This window comes from Bos mutus, chromosome 4 (genome assembly GCF_027580195.1).
Source record: "Bos mutus isolate GX-2022 chromosome 4, NWIPB_WYAK_1.1, whole genome shotgun sequence".
NCBI lineage: Eukaryota > Metazoa > Chordata > Mammalia > Artiodactyla > Bovidae > Bos > Bos mutus.
Window position 1 is genome coordinate 1,537,168 of NC_091620.1, and position 19,444 is coordinate 1,556,611.

The following is a 19,444-nucleotide window of genomic DNA, read 5'->3' on the forward strand; positions in this document are numbered from 1 at the left end:
TGATGCTATTTTGGACATAATGAATCAAAAAGTATATATTAAAATTAATTTTTAATTAATTAATTAATATTTTAATATATACTTTTTGATTCATTATGTCCAAAATAGCATTTCATTGTTCCTTTTTTTTTTTTTGATGTAGCTACTAGAAAGGTTTTTTTGTTTTAGTAGGTAGAGGGTGGGTTTTGGCCAAGCTGTGTGGCTTGCTAGATCTTATTTCCCCCACAAGGGACTGAACCCAGGCCCTTGGCAGTGAGTCCGGGTGGAATCCTAACCATTGGACCTCCAGGAAATTCCCTACAAAGTTCTAAATTGCATATATAGGTCACACGGGGCTTCCCTGGTGGCTCAGATGGTAAAGAATCTGCCTGCAATGCAAGAGAACCGGGTTCAATTCCTGGGTCAAGAAGATTCCCTGGAAAAGGGAATGGTTACCCATTCCAGTATTCTTGACTGCAGAATCCCATGAACAAAGGAGCCTGGTGGGCTACAGTCCTGGGGGGTACAAAGAGTTGGACATGACTGAGCGACTAATATCTTAATACGTTATGGGTCGCATATTTCTTTTTGGACAGTAACGCTTCAGAATATAATCATTTTGAGTAACTTATCAAAATTTCAGTATTAGCCAAAGGATGATCAACCACAGTCATTAAGTTATGTACTTAGTTAAATTTGACCAAATCAACTAAGTACACACTGACTTGTTAATAATTATTTCCAGCGTGCTTATCATGAAAAAAGCTCTGAACTGGATGTTAAAAACAGAGGATAAGAAAACCAATGCCAAAATTATACACCCTCTTTGCTTTAAAAGCTTACAATCTAATGTGGAAGAATTGAGCTGAAACACAAAGTAAAAATAGAATTATTGTTCTTAACAAATACTGACAAAAGAGTAACTAAATAGAAGGAATATGTTACAGTAATACATTTTTTCAATATACGTGAGTTTAAATGCAGTTTTAATGGACATTTCTACTGTTTCACAATGTCAACAATAAAAACTATTTATAGTCACAAAGGCCTAAAGATAACAAGGGCAAAGTATAAACAACCCAATCAGTCAGCACAAGGGAATGACTAAAACTACAGAATATCCAAACTTATGAAGAATTATGCAGTATTTAAAAAAATATCAAGGTAGAAATCTGTATGGATTTCCATACAGGAAATCATCACACTACACTGTGGAGTTGAAAAATAAGCTGCAGAAAACTATGCGAGCTGCAGCACCATGGCATCAAACACAGCAAAACGACTGTGTGTCTGCCCAAGGACACACATCCTAGGCTGAAGCATAAGGAGTTGCTGGTTCTGCCGGTCAAAGGCAGTTCAACGCTGGCAGTCTCATATGAATCAGCCTAAAACGTAAATTCTCCAAGCAGGTCAAAGTGAGAGAACTAGGACTCAGGAGGTAGCAGCAGTAGAAACACTCTGATCTATCTGCAGTGTTTAAAATTTTTAAATTGAGGGAAGTGTGAAAGTGAAGTCGCTCAGTCGTGTCCGACTCTTCACGACCCCATGGACTGCAGCCTACCAAGCTCCTCCATCCATGGGATTCTCCAGGCAAGAGCACTGGACTGGGGTGCCATGTTTGTAACTCACTTATTAACAAACAAGCTACATGATCATCTCTACAAATGCAAAAAAAAAAAAAAAAAAACCAAAAAACTGACAGAATCTATTTTCTGACATCTACTCCTGATTTTAAAAATATCACAGCAAACTATGAATAGAAAACAATCTCCTCAAACTGATTTGGGATGTCTATTAAAACTAAACACCATACTTAATTATGAAAAACTATCTGCTATCTCCTCAGGGTCAAAAACAAGATTACCTAAGCTCATCACTTCTATTCCAACTGTGGTGAAAGATATCGCAAATTCAATAAAAAACAGACACAAAAGGACTCTAGATTAAAAAGACAAAGTTTATCTTTGTCTTTGCAGACAACATGATCATTTATGTAGAAAATCCAATGGATTCTACAAATAAGCAATTAGAATAAGGAGTTTCATATGGTTATAGTATACACAACCTTACTGTGTACACAATCAATACACAAAAACAAGCAGTATTTCTAAATACTAGCAACTGACAAAAACAATCTGAAATTAAGACAAAACTACCATTAACAACAGCATAAAAATATGGTCTGCTAAGTCACTTCAGTCGTGTCCGACTCTGTGCGACCCTATAGACGGCAGCCCACCGGGCTCCCTCGTCCCTGGGATTCTCTAGGCAAGAACACTGGAGTGGGTTGCCATTTCCTTCTCCAATGCATGAAAGTGAAAAGGGAAAGTGAAGTCACTCAGTCATGTCTGACCCTCAGCGACCCCATGGACTGCAGCCTACCAGGCTCCTCCGTCCATCGGATTTTCTAGGCAAGAGTACTGGAGTGGGGTGCCATTGCTTTCTCCGTAGGTAGAGATAAATCCGATTAACAGTGTCTGTTCAACCTGTCTGTTAAACTACACATCACTGAAAGAAACTAAAGAAGTGGAAATACTGGCGTTCGTGGATTCAAAAACTCAATATGGTTAAAATGTCAATTTTTCCCAAGTCAATCTATATTTTGAACACAAACCCAGTCAAAATTTTAGCAGGTTTATTTTATAGGTACTGACAAGCTAACACTAAAATTAATATAGCAGTACAAAGGATTTAGAATAGCCAAAACGACTTTGAAAAGTAGAAAATCCAAAGACAAATAGTGTCCGATTTCAAGAGTAGTTGTAAAGTAGAAGTAATCAAAGCGGTGTAGTACCGGCCTAAACAGAGCAATGGTATAGTGAGATTAGAAAAACAGACCCACAAATAAAATGATTTTTAAGAATGATGAAAGGCAATTCAGAGAAACAGTGCTCAAACAACTGGCTATTCACAGCATGTAAACAAAATGAACTTTCATCCTGATTCATGCTATAGTTAAAAAACTCAAATTGGATCATAGATCTAAGTGCAATACCTTTCTAAAAGAAAGCAGAGCTTCTTTGTGATCCTGGATTACGTAAATATTTCTCAGCACCAGAAAACACAACCCAAAGGGGGAAAATATCAGTAAGTTGGATATTTATTGATATATAAATATATCAATAAAGTCAAAATTAAAATCATCTACTCTTATCAAAATTAAATCAACTCTATCAAAATTAAATCATCTGCTCTTCAAAAGACTCAGTTAAGAACATGCAAAGACAAACATCAAAATGCAAAAAAATCTGCAAATCATATATATGATAAAGAGCTTGTGTCCAGAATAAAGAAATCTCAACTCAGTAAATTAAAAAAAAAAAAAAAAAAAAAACTACTCAATTTATTTTTAATATATTAAAGATGTGAAGAGTGACCTTATGAAAGAAGATATAAATATAGCAAATTAGCACCTAAAAAGCTGATGAACATCAGGAGTCACTGCTGCTGCTGCTGCTAAGTCGCTTCAGTCGTGTCCGACTCTGTGCGACCCCACAGATGGCAGCCCACCAGGCTCCCCCGTCCCTGGGATTCTCCAGGCAAGAACACTGGAGTGGGTTGCCATTTCCTTCTCCAATGCATGAAAGTGGAAGTGAAAGTGAAGTCGCTCAGTCGTGTCCAACTCTTAGCAACCCCATGGACTGCAGGCCACCAGGCTCCTGCGTCCATGGGATTTTCCAGGCAAGAGTACTGGGACTGGGTTGCCATTGCCTTCTCCACAGGAGTCACTAGAGAAGCACAAAGAAGACACTATTAACATGCCTGTTACACTGGCTAAAATTAAGATGACTGGCCACACCAAATGTGTGTGAGTAGGTGGAAGAAATGGAGCCTTGTACAGTCTTACAAATTTAAAATGTCACACCCAACGTGACAACCAGCCTTTCGTTGAAAAGCTAAGCCTATACCTACCATATATCCAGCATTCCATCTCTAAGTAATTATCCATGAGAAAAAGTGCAGATATGAACTGAGATATAAAAGTTTCAGTTCAGTTCAGTCGCTCAGTCGTGTCCAACTCTTTGCGACTCCATGAATCGCAGCACGCCAGGCCTCCCTGTCCATCACCAACTCTCGGAGTTCACTCAGACTCAAGTCCATCGAGTCGGTGATGCCATCCAGCCATCTCATCCTCTGTCGTCCCCTTCTCCTCCTGCCCCCAATCCCTCCCAGCATCAGAGTCTTTTCCAATGAGTCAACTCTTCGCGTGAGGTGGCCAAAGTACTGGAGTTTCAGCTTTAGCATCATTCCTTCCAAAGAAATCCTAGGGCTGATCTCCTTCAGAATGGACTGGTTGGATCTCCTCGCAGTCCAAGGGACTCTCAAGAGTCTTCTCCAACACCACAGTTCAAAAGCATCAATTCTTTGGCGCTCAGCCTTCTTCACAGTCCAACTCTCGCATCCATACATGACCACAGGAAAAACCATAGCCTTGACTAGACGGACCTTTGTTGGCAAAGTAATGTCTCTGCTTTTGAATATGCTATCTAGGTTGGTCATAACTTTCCTTCCAAGGAGTAAGCGTCTTTTAATTTCATGGCTGCAGTCACCATCTGCAGTGATTTTGGAGACCAAAAAATAAAGTCTGACACTGTTTCCCCATCTATTTCCCATGAAGTGATGGGACCGGATGCCGTGATCTTCGTTTTCTGAATGTTGAGCTTTAAGCCAACTTTTTCACTCTCCTCTCTCACTTTCATCAAGAGGCTTTTGAGTTCCTCTTCACTTTCTGCCATAAGGGTGGAGTCATCTGCATATCTGAGGTTATTGATATTTCTCCCGGCAATCTTGATTCCACCTTGTGCTTCTTCCAGCCCAGCATTTCTCATGATGTACTCTGCATAGAAGTTAAATAAGCAGGGTGACAATATACAGCCTTGACGTACTCCTTTTCCTATTTGGAACCAGTCTGTTGTTCCATGTCCAGTTCTAACTGTTGCTTCCTGACCTGCATACAGATTTCTCAAGAGGCAGGTCAGGAGGTCTGGTATTCCCATCTCTTTCAGAATTTTCCACAGTTTATTGTGATCCACACAGTCAAAGGCTTAGGCATAGTCAATAAAGCAGAAATAGATGTTTTACTGGAACTCTCTTGCTTTTTCCATGATCCAGCGGATGTTGGCAATTTGATCTCTGGTTCCTCTGCCTTTTCTAAAACCAGCTTGAACATCTGGAAGTTCACAGTTCACATATTGCTGAAGCCTGGCTTGGAGAATTTTGAGCATTACTTTACTAGCGTGTGAGATGAGTGCAATTGTGCGGTAGTTTGAGCATTCTTTGGCATTCCCTTTCTTTGGGATTGGAATGAAAACTGACCTTTTCCAAAGTTTAGAGCATATTTATTTCTAAGAGACAAAAAAACGGACATGAACTCAATGTTCTTAAGTAGGTAAGCAGACAATACACACTGCGGCACACCACACTATGTAATGCTCTTCAGCAGCAAAACGGAGCGCACTGTTAGCAGACAAGAGCATGAATGAGTATCTAAGTAAGGACGCTGAGTGAAATATGTCATATCAAAAGAGAATATTCAGTACGATTTCACTTATGAACTCCAGAAAATGCAAACACGATGGAAATCAGATCAGGCACTACCCAGGGGTGAGGCCAGAAGGAAGACAGGGATCTTCCGGGCAGCACAAAGGAATTCTGGGGTTGAGGATGTTCTTAATTGAAGCGTGGGTTTCACGGGTGCAACCATATGTCAAAACCTACACAACTATACACTTCAAATATCTGTACCTTATATCAATTTTATCTCAGTAAGTCTACCAATTTGGGGAGGGGTGGGGGGGGGAAGGGAGGGAGGAAGACAGGGAAGGAGGAATTTGCTTTTTTCAAAAAGGACCAGCATCCAGGTTTCTTTACTTCTTTAGTAGGAAAACTGAATGATTCTACCTGTCTCCTGAACTTAAAATGACAATTGGAATCTAAAAAACAGGGTATCAGTAAAATAGTAAAGTCACTGCATGAAATGTTTGCCATTATTTGCCAAACATGGTTTTTTCAACACATTTAAGTAAAGCCTCATAATGTGCCAGTGAGCAAATATTTACCAACCTGAAATTCAAATTAAAAGACAATCAAAACCTTCAACATTTTTAGAGTCCACACTAACCTACAACATTCCTAATGTCTTCTGTAAACAACATTACAACACTGAGAACAACTACAATCAAAAACTTAAAACGCCCGCATAATTAAATTCTTCATATAAACTCAAGAATATGACAGGAATTTTTTGTTTTTAATAGAAGAGCAAATATATTGCATACTGGATTTTGGGAAGGGTTGGCACAGAAAGGTCAAAGAGGATGGGAGGAAAAGAAAAAAGGCATGAGAAGTGTTGATTCTATGTAAGGCAGGAAATAGAAAAGAAACTTCGTCAGAGGTTTAAAAAGAAAGCTGGCTCAGTGGTAGAGTCCTCCTGCCAATGCAGGAGACACGGGTTCGATCCCTCATGCTGTGGAGCAACCCAGCCCGCTTGCCACAACCACTGAGCCTGTGCTCCAGAGTCCATGCTCCGCAGTGAGAGAGGGGACCACAACGAGAGCTCCTGCACCACAGCTAGAGGGCAGCCCCTACTCGCCAGCCTCACCTACAGAAAAGCCCGCGGAGCAACAAAGACCCAGCACAGTCAGAAGTAAGTAATCACGCAAATTGAGATAATTTCAGCCTATTTATGTGACTCTCAGCATCTAAAGTTCCGTTCAGCCGCTCAGTCGTGTCCGACTCTTTGCAACCCCATGGACTGCAGCACACCAGGCTTCCCAGTCCATCACCAACTCCCGGAGCATGCTCAAATCATGCCCATTGAGTGACGTGGTAAGAGTGAGATTATCATCATCAGCTGACACATTAAGGACTACAGCAAAGGTAAAGGGAGCAGGCCTTACCCCTGGTAACACGACTGCCCCGATTCCACTTTTCAATTTTGATCTGCCTCGGCCGCCTCGTCCAGACAGTCCTGCACCACGAGGTCTCCGCTTTCCTGGAAATCCGGACCCCCGGCCCTACACAACAGATATGGAAAAGTCAGCATTTTACAAAAGCTCAGAAGAATTTTAAATCCAAATGTGAGATAAACCATCATATGAAATGTTACACAAATACACTTGCTTCTTTTATTCTCATCGAATGACAGCTATTAAGTGACCAGGCTTATCATTTGCAACTTCCGCTATGTGTTCTACAACCTAAACATCTGCAAACTTAAAAATCAAACATGGGTCTGCCACTGTGAATGCCCTGCATCAGTAAACACCTGTCACTGTATTTCCATTTGCTAACCTTACATTCAAGGTGGCTAGAACAGACACACCTCTATCCAAGTGCTTTCACGTGTAACTAATTTTATCACATACAGAGCAAGTGTAGGGAAGGACTCTCTCTAGCTGGCTTCTTACAAGTATACTAAAGTTAAGATACGCTGAGTACTTACTACCTACTGCTCGAGCACTTGTTCCTCTCAACAATCTCATATGGTCACTACTATCTTATTATCCCCATGTTAGAGATAACTTAGAGATAAGTACACTGAGGAATATGAGCTTTCGGGCAATGCTAGTGATAAAAAATCTGCCTGCCAATGCAGGAGACTCAAGAGACCTGGGTTTGATTACTGGGTTGGGAAGATCCCCTGGAGGAGGGCATGACAACCCACTCCAGTATTCTTGCCTGGAAAATCTCATTGACAAAGGAGCCTGGTGGGCTACAGTCCAGCCAAAGAGTCAAACATGACTGAAGCAACTGAGCACACACGCACAGAGGAATAAAATGGTTAAGTAACTTGCCCAAAGTCATACAGCTGGCAAGTCTGGCTCCAGTGTCTACATTTTTAACCAATACTCTGTACTGACACAATGCATGAAAAATAATTTAAGTATACAATAGTAATTTTTTGTCATTAAAATTGTCAATTTCCTTTAATCATTCAAAAGCTGATGTAAAAGGCTTGCTTTAAATCACTGAGATAATAAATACTTAAAATAGAAATAATTTATCTGAATTTTTACCTAATACAAGAAAGAAATCTTTGGAAAAACATGTTGAATCTCCTGATATTTTAACAAATAAGTACTAAGGTTATTTGTTTTTATGATTTTCTTATTCTCAGATTTATTACTACCTGAAAAAAACCTGACATCTACACACCTAATTACATATATTTAAGATTACTAAAATGCTTGGGAAAATCCTGATTTTTTTTTCCCCTCACAAGTGAAATAATATGCCACATCTTCAATGGATCTCACTTTTCATAGTTTGAAATACTGAGCTCATTACCTCCTTGGCAGAACGGTTTCCAAGTACATAAATTATGGCTATACTGTGAGCATAAGGAAGACACACGTGAACAAAGGGGAAGGGGGTCTTCTTCCCTTCAGTTTAGTAAGTTACAGCCAGCTTCTAGTTTTCCATCTGTCTCTCTTTATCCTCTTAAGCTCCTCTCCTTCAAATATCAAGCTTCTCGGAACAAGGGACAGGGTAGGGTTGGACTGGATAGTTTTTGTTTTTTAATCGGTATAAAAGACTTTTTACAAGTCAGTGATTGAATCAAGACTATAGTAATCCCTCAACTCATTTTTCCTCAGCATCCAATGACACAGGTAAGAAAAAGTAAAAAATGAGTGGTATACGTTTCAAAATGGTCAAGCAAGACTTTCAAGCTCTTAAAAAAGATATTTACGTTTTCAATACCTTGCATTGGTATCTGAGTTGAAAACTAGTTCTTCCAAAAGTGATAGAAAATAAGAAAGCAGAATCTAGAACCCCTTTGAAATCCTTATTCTAAATTAAAGACCATTATTCCATAATTAAGTAAAGAAGATGAAATACTGTCTTCTCTAGTCAGTAATGTTTTAACTTTTCAGATGATTAACATTTTTTCAAATTAATTTTTCACCCTTCAAAATGCATCAGATTGCTTAACTTACAGTCAAGGACTAGCAGAATTATCCACCAAAGATATGAAAAAGTTTCTATAATTTTTATTAACAGACAATGAAATCTGCCGCAATTCTGCTATTTCTTCTCCAATTGTATATAAAACATTAATGCAGTTTTACTTTTGTTCTTTTCTGAGCAACAAAATTTTATATCATGAATGAGTCCTTAATTACTTTATAGCCTACGGGACAAGGATTTCCCCCAACAGAAAATATACTGTTAATTACAATATAGAAGGAAACATTAAAAAGGTATTAGAAATTTACACTTAAAATCAGTCAAGTAAAATGGCAATTTAATTTCTTTCTAGTCCAGGTTTTTAAAGGCAAGCATGTTGCTTCTTCATATTAAAAATTTTAGATGTAAAAAGTGGCTCTGGAAACCAGAAAAGAAAAGTTTAATTCTTAACTTCTATTCGGACAAAACCAACCAGAAAGAAATGACATATGAATGTAAATGCAGTTTTATTTACCACTTTGATGCTCCAAATGGCACTGCCAGGAAGCTGCCTGGGTTTAAAAATTTCCCGACCTTCTGAAATGTCTGGGGACCAGGAAGGTGGGCTCACTGTATTATGGGTACTCCAAGCCCCCTAGGATATGGCAGGTGAGAAAATAGATGTATAAAACTCCGCAACGTAAAAGTCAAAGCCAGCAACTAAGGAATTTTAGAACAGCAAAAACAAATGCAGACGTATGGAAACTTAGGACAAATTGCTTCAAGGAAGTAAGGAAAGTAAGCTTATCACTTAACAGTGACTTCATGTTTAAATGTTTGCAGCTACAATTTACATTAAATGTTACATTCCGGTTGAAACATCAGTACAATAAAGCATATTAATTTAAGGTTTATGCGACATCAACATTGACTTCTGAACAGCAATTATAGCATGAAGATATAAATAAATGTCAATCAAACTTTAAATATTAAAACTATAAGAAACCATTTGGGCATTACTCTTTTCTAATGACTCACTCTACCAGAAAGGGGAAATGAGTAAACTTAAAGAATGTTAGGTATACTTCTTGCTATAAACCACCGAAACAGTAGGCCAAAAGATGCAATCAGAAACATGAGCCATCAACAGACACATTCACTGTAAAATCTGGAAAGTCAGTTTGTAACCGTAAGATGTAAACACCATTATAATCCTGCCATTTAATTACTGTTCCTTCAGTGCCCACTAGTTGTGGACTTTGGTTTTTATTTTTTTTTAGGGGATTATTACACTTAAAGTACATCCAAGGAACTAATTTGAAAAGCAGAAAATTGTTAAAAGCAAATTGTCCTAAATTTGCAAATTAAAATGCCTGAAGTATCTGATTATTTATACGAGAAATAGTACTTATCAAAATAGTTAAAACTAACACATTTTGCTTCCAAATAATCACATTCAGAAATAACCTGAACTAATCTGATGAGGAAGCAGCAAAAAGAAAAACGTTTACTCCACAAAGGTAACATTTTAAAAGAAAAACACAAAACAAATGTCAAATAATAAAGAATCTATTTTGAATTAGATAATTCAACAATGCACACTACGGTCTTACCACATTAAATGATTAAAAGTAAAGACAAAAAACGTGGTACTTACCAGGTTTCTAGACTCCTAACAAACTGACAAGCAGTTGCCTATTAAACCACATTAAAGTACCGTCAGGGGATTTAAATAATCAACCAGAAGTAAGAACTTGACTGCCCTTAGGGGAGGAGACTGGTAATGAAGTAACAGTACTTTGAGAAGGACAACACAGGGAGCCTGGCTTCGCTTTAATTACCTCCCTTCGGCTCAGCTAACAGCTACACTGACTTCAGGGACAAGTCGCTACCCCGCTAACGGATCATCCTGCATCTCAGGCCACACCTGGCCTCTTTCCTGCTGCATCCAGGGTCTTCTGTAACCTCTGTGCTGCCGAAAGCGATTTCTCCTATAATTTTACTCCAACTCTCAACAAGTAGGTGTAGTTCTACCAGGCCCCTTTGCTCCCCTCACTGACCCACCTCGGCCTCCAAGGCACGTTCCTCCTTCCACTTGACTCAGAAGCCTGGACCACTCTCCTCTCTCTGGTTTCGTTCTCAATGGTATTTATCTATAATGAGGGCTGAAAACACCATCTTGGATGCTGCTGTTCCCCAAATTCTCATTTCTGTTTCTAGCATGTTCTGAAAATTAAAGTGTCAGCCACTTAGTCATGTCTGACTCTTTGAGACCCCATGGACTGTAGCCGGCCAGGCTCCTCTGTCCATGGAATTCTCCAGACAAGAATACTGGAGTGGGTTGCCATTTCCTCCTCCAGGGGATCTTCTGGACCCAGGGATTGTACCCAGGGCTCCTGCACTGCAGGCGGACTCTTGACCATGTGAGCCGCCAGGGCAGTCATGTTCTGAAAGCTCCAAGTTATTACAATTTTCTGCTTCCCTCTCAGCATCTCTGTCTGGTGACCCTAAACCTCTCCAGTTCACCACGTCTAACCTCTCTCCCTTCACAAGTCCCATCTCCCCACCCTTACACATGGATCCCAGTTGAGTCAGAAAATGGGTAGTCATTAGACCTGTTCTCTTCCCTCAGCGCTCTTCTCCGCTGCTTCAGGCCTCCCCCACCACTCCTCTGAGCCGAACCATCGGGACCTTCAGCCATTTGATCTCCAGCCTGTCCTGACCGTCCTGCTTCTCTGCGCCCTCATGGCCAGCACCGCATCCCAGCTCGCCTGGGTCTGCGCGTCCTCCTCAAGCCTTTCTCCACAATCAGATGGACTCCCAAAAGCTGTAAACCCGACCCAGCAAGACACTCCAACCCTTTCCTACACCTTCTGATAACGCCCGGGACACTGAAAATCAAACCTTTCCCACTGCCTCTCTTCATTTCACCTGGGCCGCCGATCTGCCCGAGCTCCCCTGGCTGCATGCATGGGCTCCTCCCGGGCGGAGACCTCCTGCCTCACAGCGACCCCCACCGCCCAATGGCTGGCGTCTTCCGGCTCTTCGGATACGGCCTCACCTCGTCCTCCTCGGAGAGGCCTTTCCCTAGCACTCCAATGAACCATGGTCTCCCTCACCACACCTGAAGCATCCTCATAATGAACACAACACGGGGTCTTGAATTATTTAGAGGTAGAGTTGGAGCGAGACACATCTAGAGTGAGTTCTCTCAATATATCCACTCAATATTCTTCTCTGAGGAGATCTGGCTAGTGTTGCACATTTTAAATTCCTTTTGGTAGATCATTTACTGCTATTACATCAGTTCTTAAAATATACCATAAAAGGTCATATTCTAAAATAATATTTATTCATCATAATTTAAAAGTTAGTTTGATGCTATAGCTGTATCTCATCTCATAAAGCATTCACACCACATCACATGGATGAAGGAAATGAAGGGCTTTACAGATGAAGACTGCTTACATGCCATTTTCAACTGCTATGAAAAACTTATACAAAAAGCATGGGTAATTACATTACAAACTTTAACAAGTATGTTATCAAAAAGCATTGGAAAGTAGAGCCCATACTCTTAGATATTTTGACAAAGAAGAAATTACCTAATATATACCTGAGACCTTAAAACTAGAAACTGCCTGAATTATCAACTTCAGTTATAAATTATCCTTCAGATCTCAGTTGTGATCAAAATGCGTTTACACAGACCACTCAGAAAAGGTCAGCTTCCCCATCTACTGCAATGTGGTTTATCCCATTTTTACAACTGATTTTACCTGTATTTATCTATATAACCATAAGCTTGATGGCAGACACACTATTTTTGCTCACTGCTAAGTAGGCATTCTGTTCAGCACCTATTGAACATCTACTTTCTACATAGCCTTTTTGCACACATATATTCAAAACCCATCAGTAAACACCGTACTACAATACGAAACACTAACTCCATCAGTGGTAGCCAAGAATCTTAGATTTCTTCACCTATTAAAACTTACCAACATATCCCACACACTGTGACTCTTAACCTATCTACAAACTGAACTAGAAACAGGAGGGTTGAAAAAAGGTCAGGAGAATTCAAATTACAAAGAGAGCTAAATATGAATACAACGAACTTGATCTCAAATGCCACAGAAAGTTTAAAAATACTACTCTGCACAGACTGAATTAGGTTCCAACAATAATTACTGTTTGATGTTGGTATTCACCTTTCTGCTTTGAGGCCAATCTCTCAGGTAAATTTCTCAACTTAGTGAATTACACAGCTGTTCCTGTTTCAAGGAAGAGGCAAGTGGGAACAAAAAGGACTGGGGGAGGGTAGGCTACTATGAGCAACTTTCTATTAGAAATCAATCCTGCTGCTGGCTGTGAAGTGTGGTCAGCCTCACGGCTGGAGTCCACAGCCCTCGTGGACTCGATCAGCTCCAAGTGTGGTCAGAGAATGTTCGCGGAGATCCACACCTGAGTCAACCTCAAGTGCACCCTCTCCCAACATACGATGCAAACCAAGATTGCTGTTAACAGGTGAGCCTGATTTAGAGAAAGGGAGGGCAACCAGTAAGAGAAACTGAAGACGTAAGTGCTCATAATTTGTCTTTTTGGTACACACATTCACTCATGTACATTACAGCCATTACAGAAACAATTCCTTTTTATCACTTACAGAATTCTTTTAACATAAGTCATAGACAAAACTGAGTTCAACATCAAATAGAAAAAGCTTAGTCCTGAGAGTGATTTGATAAGATGTACACTAACCCACTCCAGTGTTCTTGCCTGGAGAATCCCAGGGACGGGGGAGCCTGGTGGGCTGCCAGCTATGGAGTCGCACAGAGTCGGACACGACTGAAGCGACTTAGCAGCATCCTACATAAAGTAGAGAAATAGCTGTTGCCATTTTAGCCTTCAGTAATTTAAGAAAGCAAACTTGGCTGGCGCTAGCTGTCATTTTGGTAATGGCTTAAAACATGTGCCAGGCACAAGCACACTGACAGGGATGCGTACTTCTAATCTGTACGTCTTGTAGCTTGACACCCCAAAGGGCGAGACACTTTGGGGGATGAAAACTAGTCTCTAAGTGGTTTAGAGCAGTGCTTCTTGGACTTAAGGCTACACGGGGTTCTTCTTAAAATTAACATTTCCACTCAAGCAAAGGTGAGGCCTGAAATTCAGAGTAACAAACTCAGAGGTGATACTGATATTGCTGGTCTGCAGGTCACACTTTAAGCAGCAGGGGTCTGGTCATTTCTCCTAGAAAACATGCCTAAGCCTGAGTAGAGCTGCTCCTCCTGCTGTCTGCTTTCCCACAGCACCTGTGGTCTCCTCTACCGGATCTCACACACACACACAGAATAATTAAATAGCAGTTTAGTTCTAAAATGTGTGCAGCCATTAGGCAGCTTTGAACTTGAAAACCTACTACCCTTTTGCATTTCCTGTGGCCAGTGTTTGACTCGGTCAGGCCTGCAGTTATTTTCGCTGGCACATTTCTTTAGAAATAGTTATGAGTCAATGTGTTGGGTTTCAGGACCACCTCTGCAGAACTACATTTAACACATAAATATCACATCCTTCTCAAGTCTCCATTTTCACATGATACCTGCATTATTCTGCAAATCCAGAAAACAGGGCAGACATGGTTTGCTATGTGTCAGGTGCTTTATATATATTATCATTAAATTCTAATAAGCAACTGATGTAGTTTTATGGATGAAGAAATCAAGAAAGTTCACAACCTAACTTGCTTGGTGTCCATGTACAGGAATCTAAGAATAAGGCTTTGAAGCCAAACAACTGTACTATGGAAATGTTTATGTGAATTTATAATAATCAATCTTTCCTAGTATCAATTAATTACACTACAAATATATATAAATGATACTAAATAGGGTTCTTAAAAGTCATTTTTATACAATGTGTAGTATTTAGAAGATATGTGAAAACAATCACTGCTGGCATCTACTCTACGTATTTTATTCCTCATGAAGAATGAAGAATATCTATCTACTTACTAATGAAACTTTTTAAATAGGTTCTAAGACAAAGTATCAGCATGAAGGTTTACCTCATAATCAAGAACAGACAATTATAACTACTAGGGTAATTTCTTTTAATGAATTACCATTATATATATCAGTGGTATTTTAAATTTTAGTTAAAAGTTGGATATGAAATAATTTATCAAGAATTGAATCTTTATTTGGATGATATGATTTACCGACCTGTCTTTTAATAGCAGAACCACCCCCGCCCCCTGAATGCCAACAGTGCTTCTTACTAAAAGGTCTACGTTTAAAAAGAAACCAGAAATTTAAGAAAGAGAAGAAAGGAAAGAGGGGAGGGGAGGAGAAAGGAGAGGGAGGGGAGGGATTGCTTACTTGTAATTAATTGTTAACAGAACTACAATCCTCTACAACTCACCACTGGAGGCCTGGTTTGCTCTCAAAGGAATACATTATGAAACTGATATATTAATTTGAAACACTTCATTTAAAATGCTACTGAAATACAGCAGTATATTATAAAATTCTAAGGTTCCTAATAAACTACTTAAATTGATGAACATAAGAAATTCAGTTCACAACATAAAGGCCAAGTGGTTATGATCTAATGAAGTACTATTTTTGAAAACCTCCTCTGCTGAAGAAATTTCACCTTCTCTAGAGACTCTCTCAGTAGATGTCAGTCTTCGAACCCGTGTAAATCCCTAAGCCTCCACTTATATGTCAGCAACAAAAAACATGGTGGAAAGGTAAAATGAAGAAAAAATTCTTATAAAGTTATAGAAGTACATTTAAAAGTACTTAAGTTTTCTTTAAACATTTAATATTTCAATCAAATGCGTCTAAAAACATATTTCACAGGAGATTTAATAGAAACTTTCAGTATTACCATGAAAGCAATTAGTATATGAGCACCTGAAGTAGATCACAGTCATGTGTTTTAAATATTTTCTCATAAAGTAATACAAAAAGAGAACCTTGTTCCACATCAGAACAGTGTATCAACAAGCCTTGAATCATCAAGTGAAGCCCGTTTCCTATACAACTAAAAACCAAGTGAAGCCCGTTTCCTATACAACTAAAGCACGGCCGACAAGCTGCTTGAGATCAGCAGCAACTCGCGAGGCGGTGATGACAGTGGCAGCTAAATAGAAAGGAGAATATGACCAGAACTGAAACAGAACACAGTAACAAACATGGAGACATGGCTCATATAAATTGGGATGAACCAAGAGGAAAAAAATATATGTACCTGCTCTCTCACACACATGCCCATACCATTCTGGAACATAAGTCAACAGAAAAATAATCATAATGTTTTCTCAGTTGGAGCAGAAGACTCTAAGGAGAGTTATCAGTAAAACTTAATAGGAATATTTATGATGTAAAATCCTTGAAGGATGTAAATTTCTGAACCAAAATTAGAGATTCAAATTTTCATTGCGAAAGTCTTTTCAGAGCCAAAACTACACAATTAGTATATGCTATTCAAAAAAGGAAAGGAAAATAAAATAAAAACTAAGGAGGAAGAGAACTAGTTTGAAAAGAAAAACCCCGCTTGGTAGGAGAGAAAGTAAGTACCAAGCAGAATACTCAGAGAAAGGCATGTATAGAGTGCGCATTTACTGTGTGTCTCTGCCATAGAGAAATATGTAAATTCCATGTGGCAACTCCTTTGCCTCTGGTATAAACTGCTGCCTTTTGAAAATAAAATATATATGAATTTTAAATAGAAGAGACTAATTTTTACATTAAAGAAAATTTGATTTAACCTTTCTACTTTTCTTTAGCATTACGAAATTAGATGACCAGATATTATTATTCCTATAAAAAGTTAAATTTTAAATCACTAAAAGTAATCTAAATCATGAGACTTAAAACTCCAAACTACTACTGTGACTAAACACTTTGCACTGTTTAGTATCTTGCTATTTTCTAAAAATACTTCAGAAAGTAGGAAATTTTGTAGAACACGTAATTCTTAGCTACAGCATCTTCACTTTGGCTTGCAGTTTCACTCAAATCCCACTGAAAAATATCTGAAATGTACCCATAAAGGATAGAGCCCACAAAACTTTACAGAATAATCGTGGAACTCTCTTCACTTCCTGAACATCAACAGTATAATCCTAAATTTTTTGTGTATGAAACCATTGAAATTTTTCACAAAAAGTCAACAATAGGAAAACCAAACTGAGAAATCCTCCTGCATGAAAAACTCCCTTAGTAAATTTTGATGTTCAAGCAGTCAAAATATGTATAATGAACAGTACCAATAAACAAATACATCTGAGGGGAAAAATAAATGTTACACCATACCCAAAACTTGACTTTTTTAAAGCTCTATTGTTCCTACAGCATAGAACTAAAAAAATTTTTTAGTGGTTTCTAATAGGTTGCATTTAAATTCCGATAAGATCACTTCAAGCTCAATAAATTAGTCTTCATTAATAGTATTTTTTTTTAAGTGGCCAAAGCACATACGTCAACATTACGTCTCAGTTCCACCTAAAGACAGAAAAAAACTGCCCTCGAAACCAAAGCTACACATACACCATTCTACTTTATAGAACTGCGCCAGCATCTTTCGTGTCAGAATCATTAAAATCACCATACCTGTCTGGACCGAGGTCTCCCAGGAGAAAACTTCCTTTTGGTAATAGCTGGTTTGCCCATGCCAATTTTGGGGGTGACTGAGATGTACGTGGTTGGCAGGATGTTTGCAACAGAGGCGTTGGGAGTGGAAGGGTAACTGTGCAGCATGTCATGGGAAGGCAAGTCGGAAGAAAGTGCTGGAGAGGAAGACACGTGAGCCTTGCTTGTGTCCACTGCTGAGGAAGACGATGACTCAGTCTCAGACGATAGTTTTACAGATCTGCCCTCTTGGCATAAGCCATCTTTCACTTGACTCTCAACTGCAGGAGCCGCTCCCAAGTCCATAAATGCAGAAGGCTCAGGGTTTTCTCTCTGTTCCCTTTCTACAGCCAAGTGTTCTGTAGAACATAAAGAAGTGCTTTCCCCATCTGGGGACACTAAGGTTTCCAATGGGATAATGACAGACTCAATGGTGACTTCGGGAGGCCGAGACTCTTCCGGCGACACCACCACATTCGGCTCCTCCACCGACTTCACTTCCTCCTGCAGCACAACCAGCTGGGGAGGAAGGACGTCAGCGCGCTCAGTCACTTCCATGCTGTTCTCACTTGGACCTTCACAAGTATGCGTCACTTTTGGACACATCTCCACTGCTTCACCGTCAACTTCACGAGAAATCTGATTTTCTGATTCAGGATTCATTTTATCTTGGGATGATTCTACAAAATTTGGAATATCTATTATGTTAATGCACATATGAATTTTAAAATTCCTAACTATGAGTAGGTATAAAACATCAATGCCTTAAATGTCTGTAGCTCTATGGTTTAAAAGTAACAGGCTTGGATGGAAAAAAAGATGGGGTAGGGAGGGCTTCCATATTACTTTTGGTTAAAATCACGCCTTAAATCAGAAGGTATTCATCAAGAAAGGCAATTATTAAGTTTAATAAGTGTCAATACACACCAGGGTTTATGGATTAGAATAAGTCACAGATCAGACCAGAAAACCTACAAAAACACTGCCTTAATAGGATCCCCAGAGTTTAAGGTAATTTCTGGTAGGAATATTAAAACAGAATTAATTTCTAATATAACCATTATACATATATAATGTTTTAGTTTGAGCACTTACAAACAAAAGGATTTAAAATTTTGTAGGTAAAATTACCCTCATTTTATAGCTAGGAAAATGAGGCTCAGTGATATTACACAATATATCCAAGTTTGAAGAGAAAAGATTAGTCTAAAAAAGGATTTTGCAATAAGCAGACACAAGATCTAACAAAGCTTCTGTAGACCGAAATGAGTAATGACCACAGACAGAAAAGACTTATTTTGCTTAGCTATACTCGCTAACACAATCAACATTTTTTTGGGCTGCGGGGGGCAGGTATAATTCTTGTTCTTCCTCATCATCTATATTAACCCAATATACTTAAGAGTAAGGTCAGAGGTTCAACTGACATGAGCCCTAAGTGGCTCTATTAAGAGCGAGCACTGACGATAAACAGCACTTCTTTCAAAAGCCATCAAGGTTAATTTCTAAGGCACGTTAATAAGGCTACTAATTTCCTTATTTACCATTTACCATGTGACTGAAATTTTTAATGTTTGAAATTTTAGTGATGAAACCTCACTTCTCATTCCTGCTTTATTAAAAGGCTATAGCTGAAAAGAAAACAGCAAATAACGGATCTGATCATACTAAAATTTTTAAACACAAAAGTGCTTCAAAAATATTTAAAAAGTGATAAATTTTAAAACAGAAAATACACATAAATTAAGTAAACATTTATAGGTTTAAAACCAAAAGTCCCACCATCTGAATCTTAGTGCTATCTGGAATGCCTAAGTTACGTGCTACCAGGAGACCAAGTACCTCAAGTCTCACCAGTAAAGGGAGACACATGGAACATGAGCATGTTCTTTCTCCTTTGAGCTAGGCAGGAAGGATTAAGAGCGTAAACATGC

General features: G+C 39.0%; 1 protein-coding gene across 19 annotated transcripts in view; it reads right to left on the bottom strand.

The window, feature by feature from the left end:
• Positions 1–19,444, bottom strand: part of KMT2C (lysine methyltransferase 2C) — a 261,336-nt gene that overhangs the window by 77,491 nt on the left and 164,401 nt on the right. For 18 of the 19 annotated variants that reach the window (XR_011463922.1, XM_070368932.1, XM_070368933.1 and 15 more), the window contains 3 exons: positions 17,493–18,190; positions 9,404–9,523; positions 6,879–6,995 (listed from right to left, as the gene is read on the bottom strand). Coding sequence is in view for 18 of the 19 variants with exons in the window: in XM_070368932.1 (XP_070225033.1) it covers positions 6,879–6,995; positions 9,404–9,523; positions 17,493–18,190 (935 nt within the window). In the remaining variant the exon portion in view is untranslated. The remainder of the gene's footprint in view (positions 1–6,878; positions 6,996–9,403; positions 9,524–17,492; positions 18,191–19,444) is intronic. The other variant, XM_070368948.1, reaches the window with a different exon arrangement.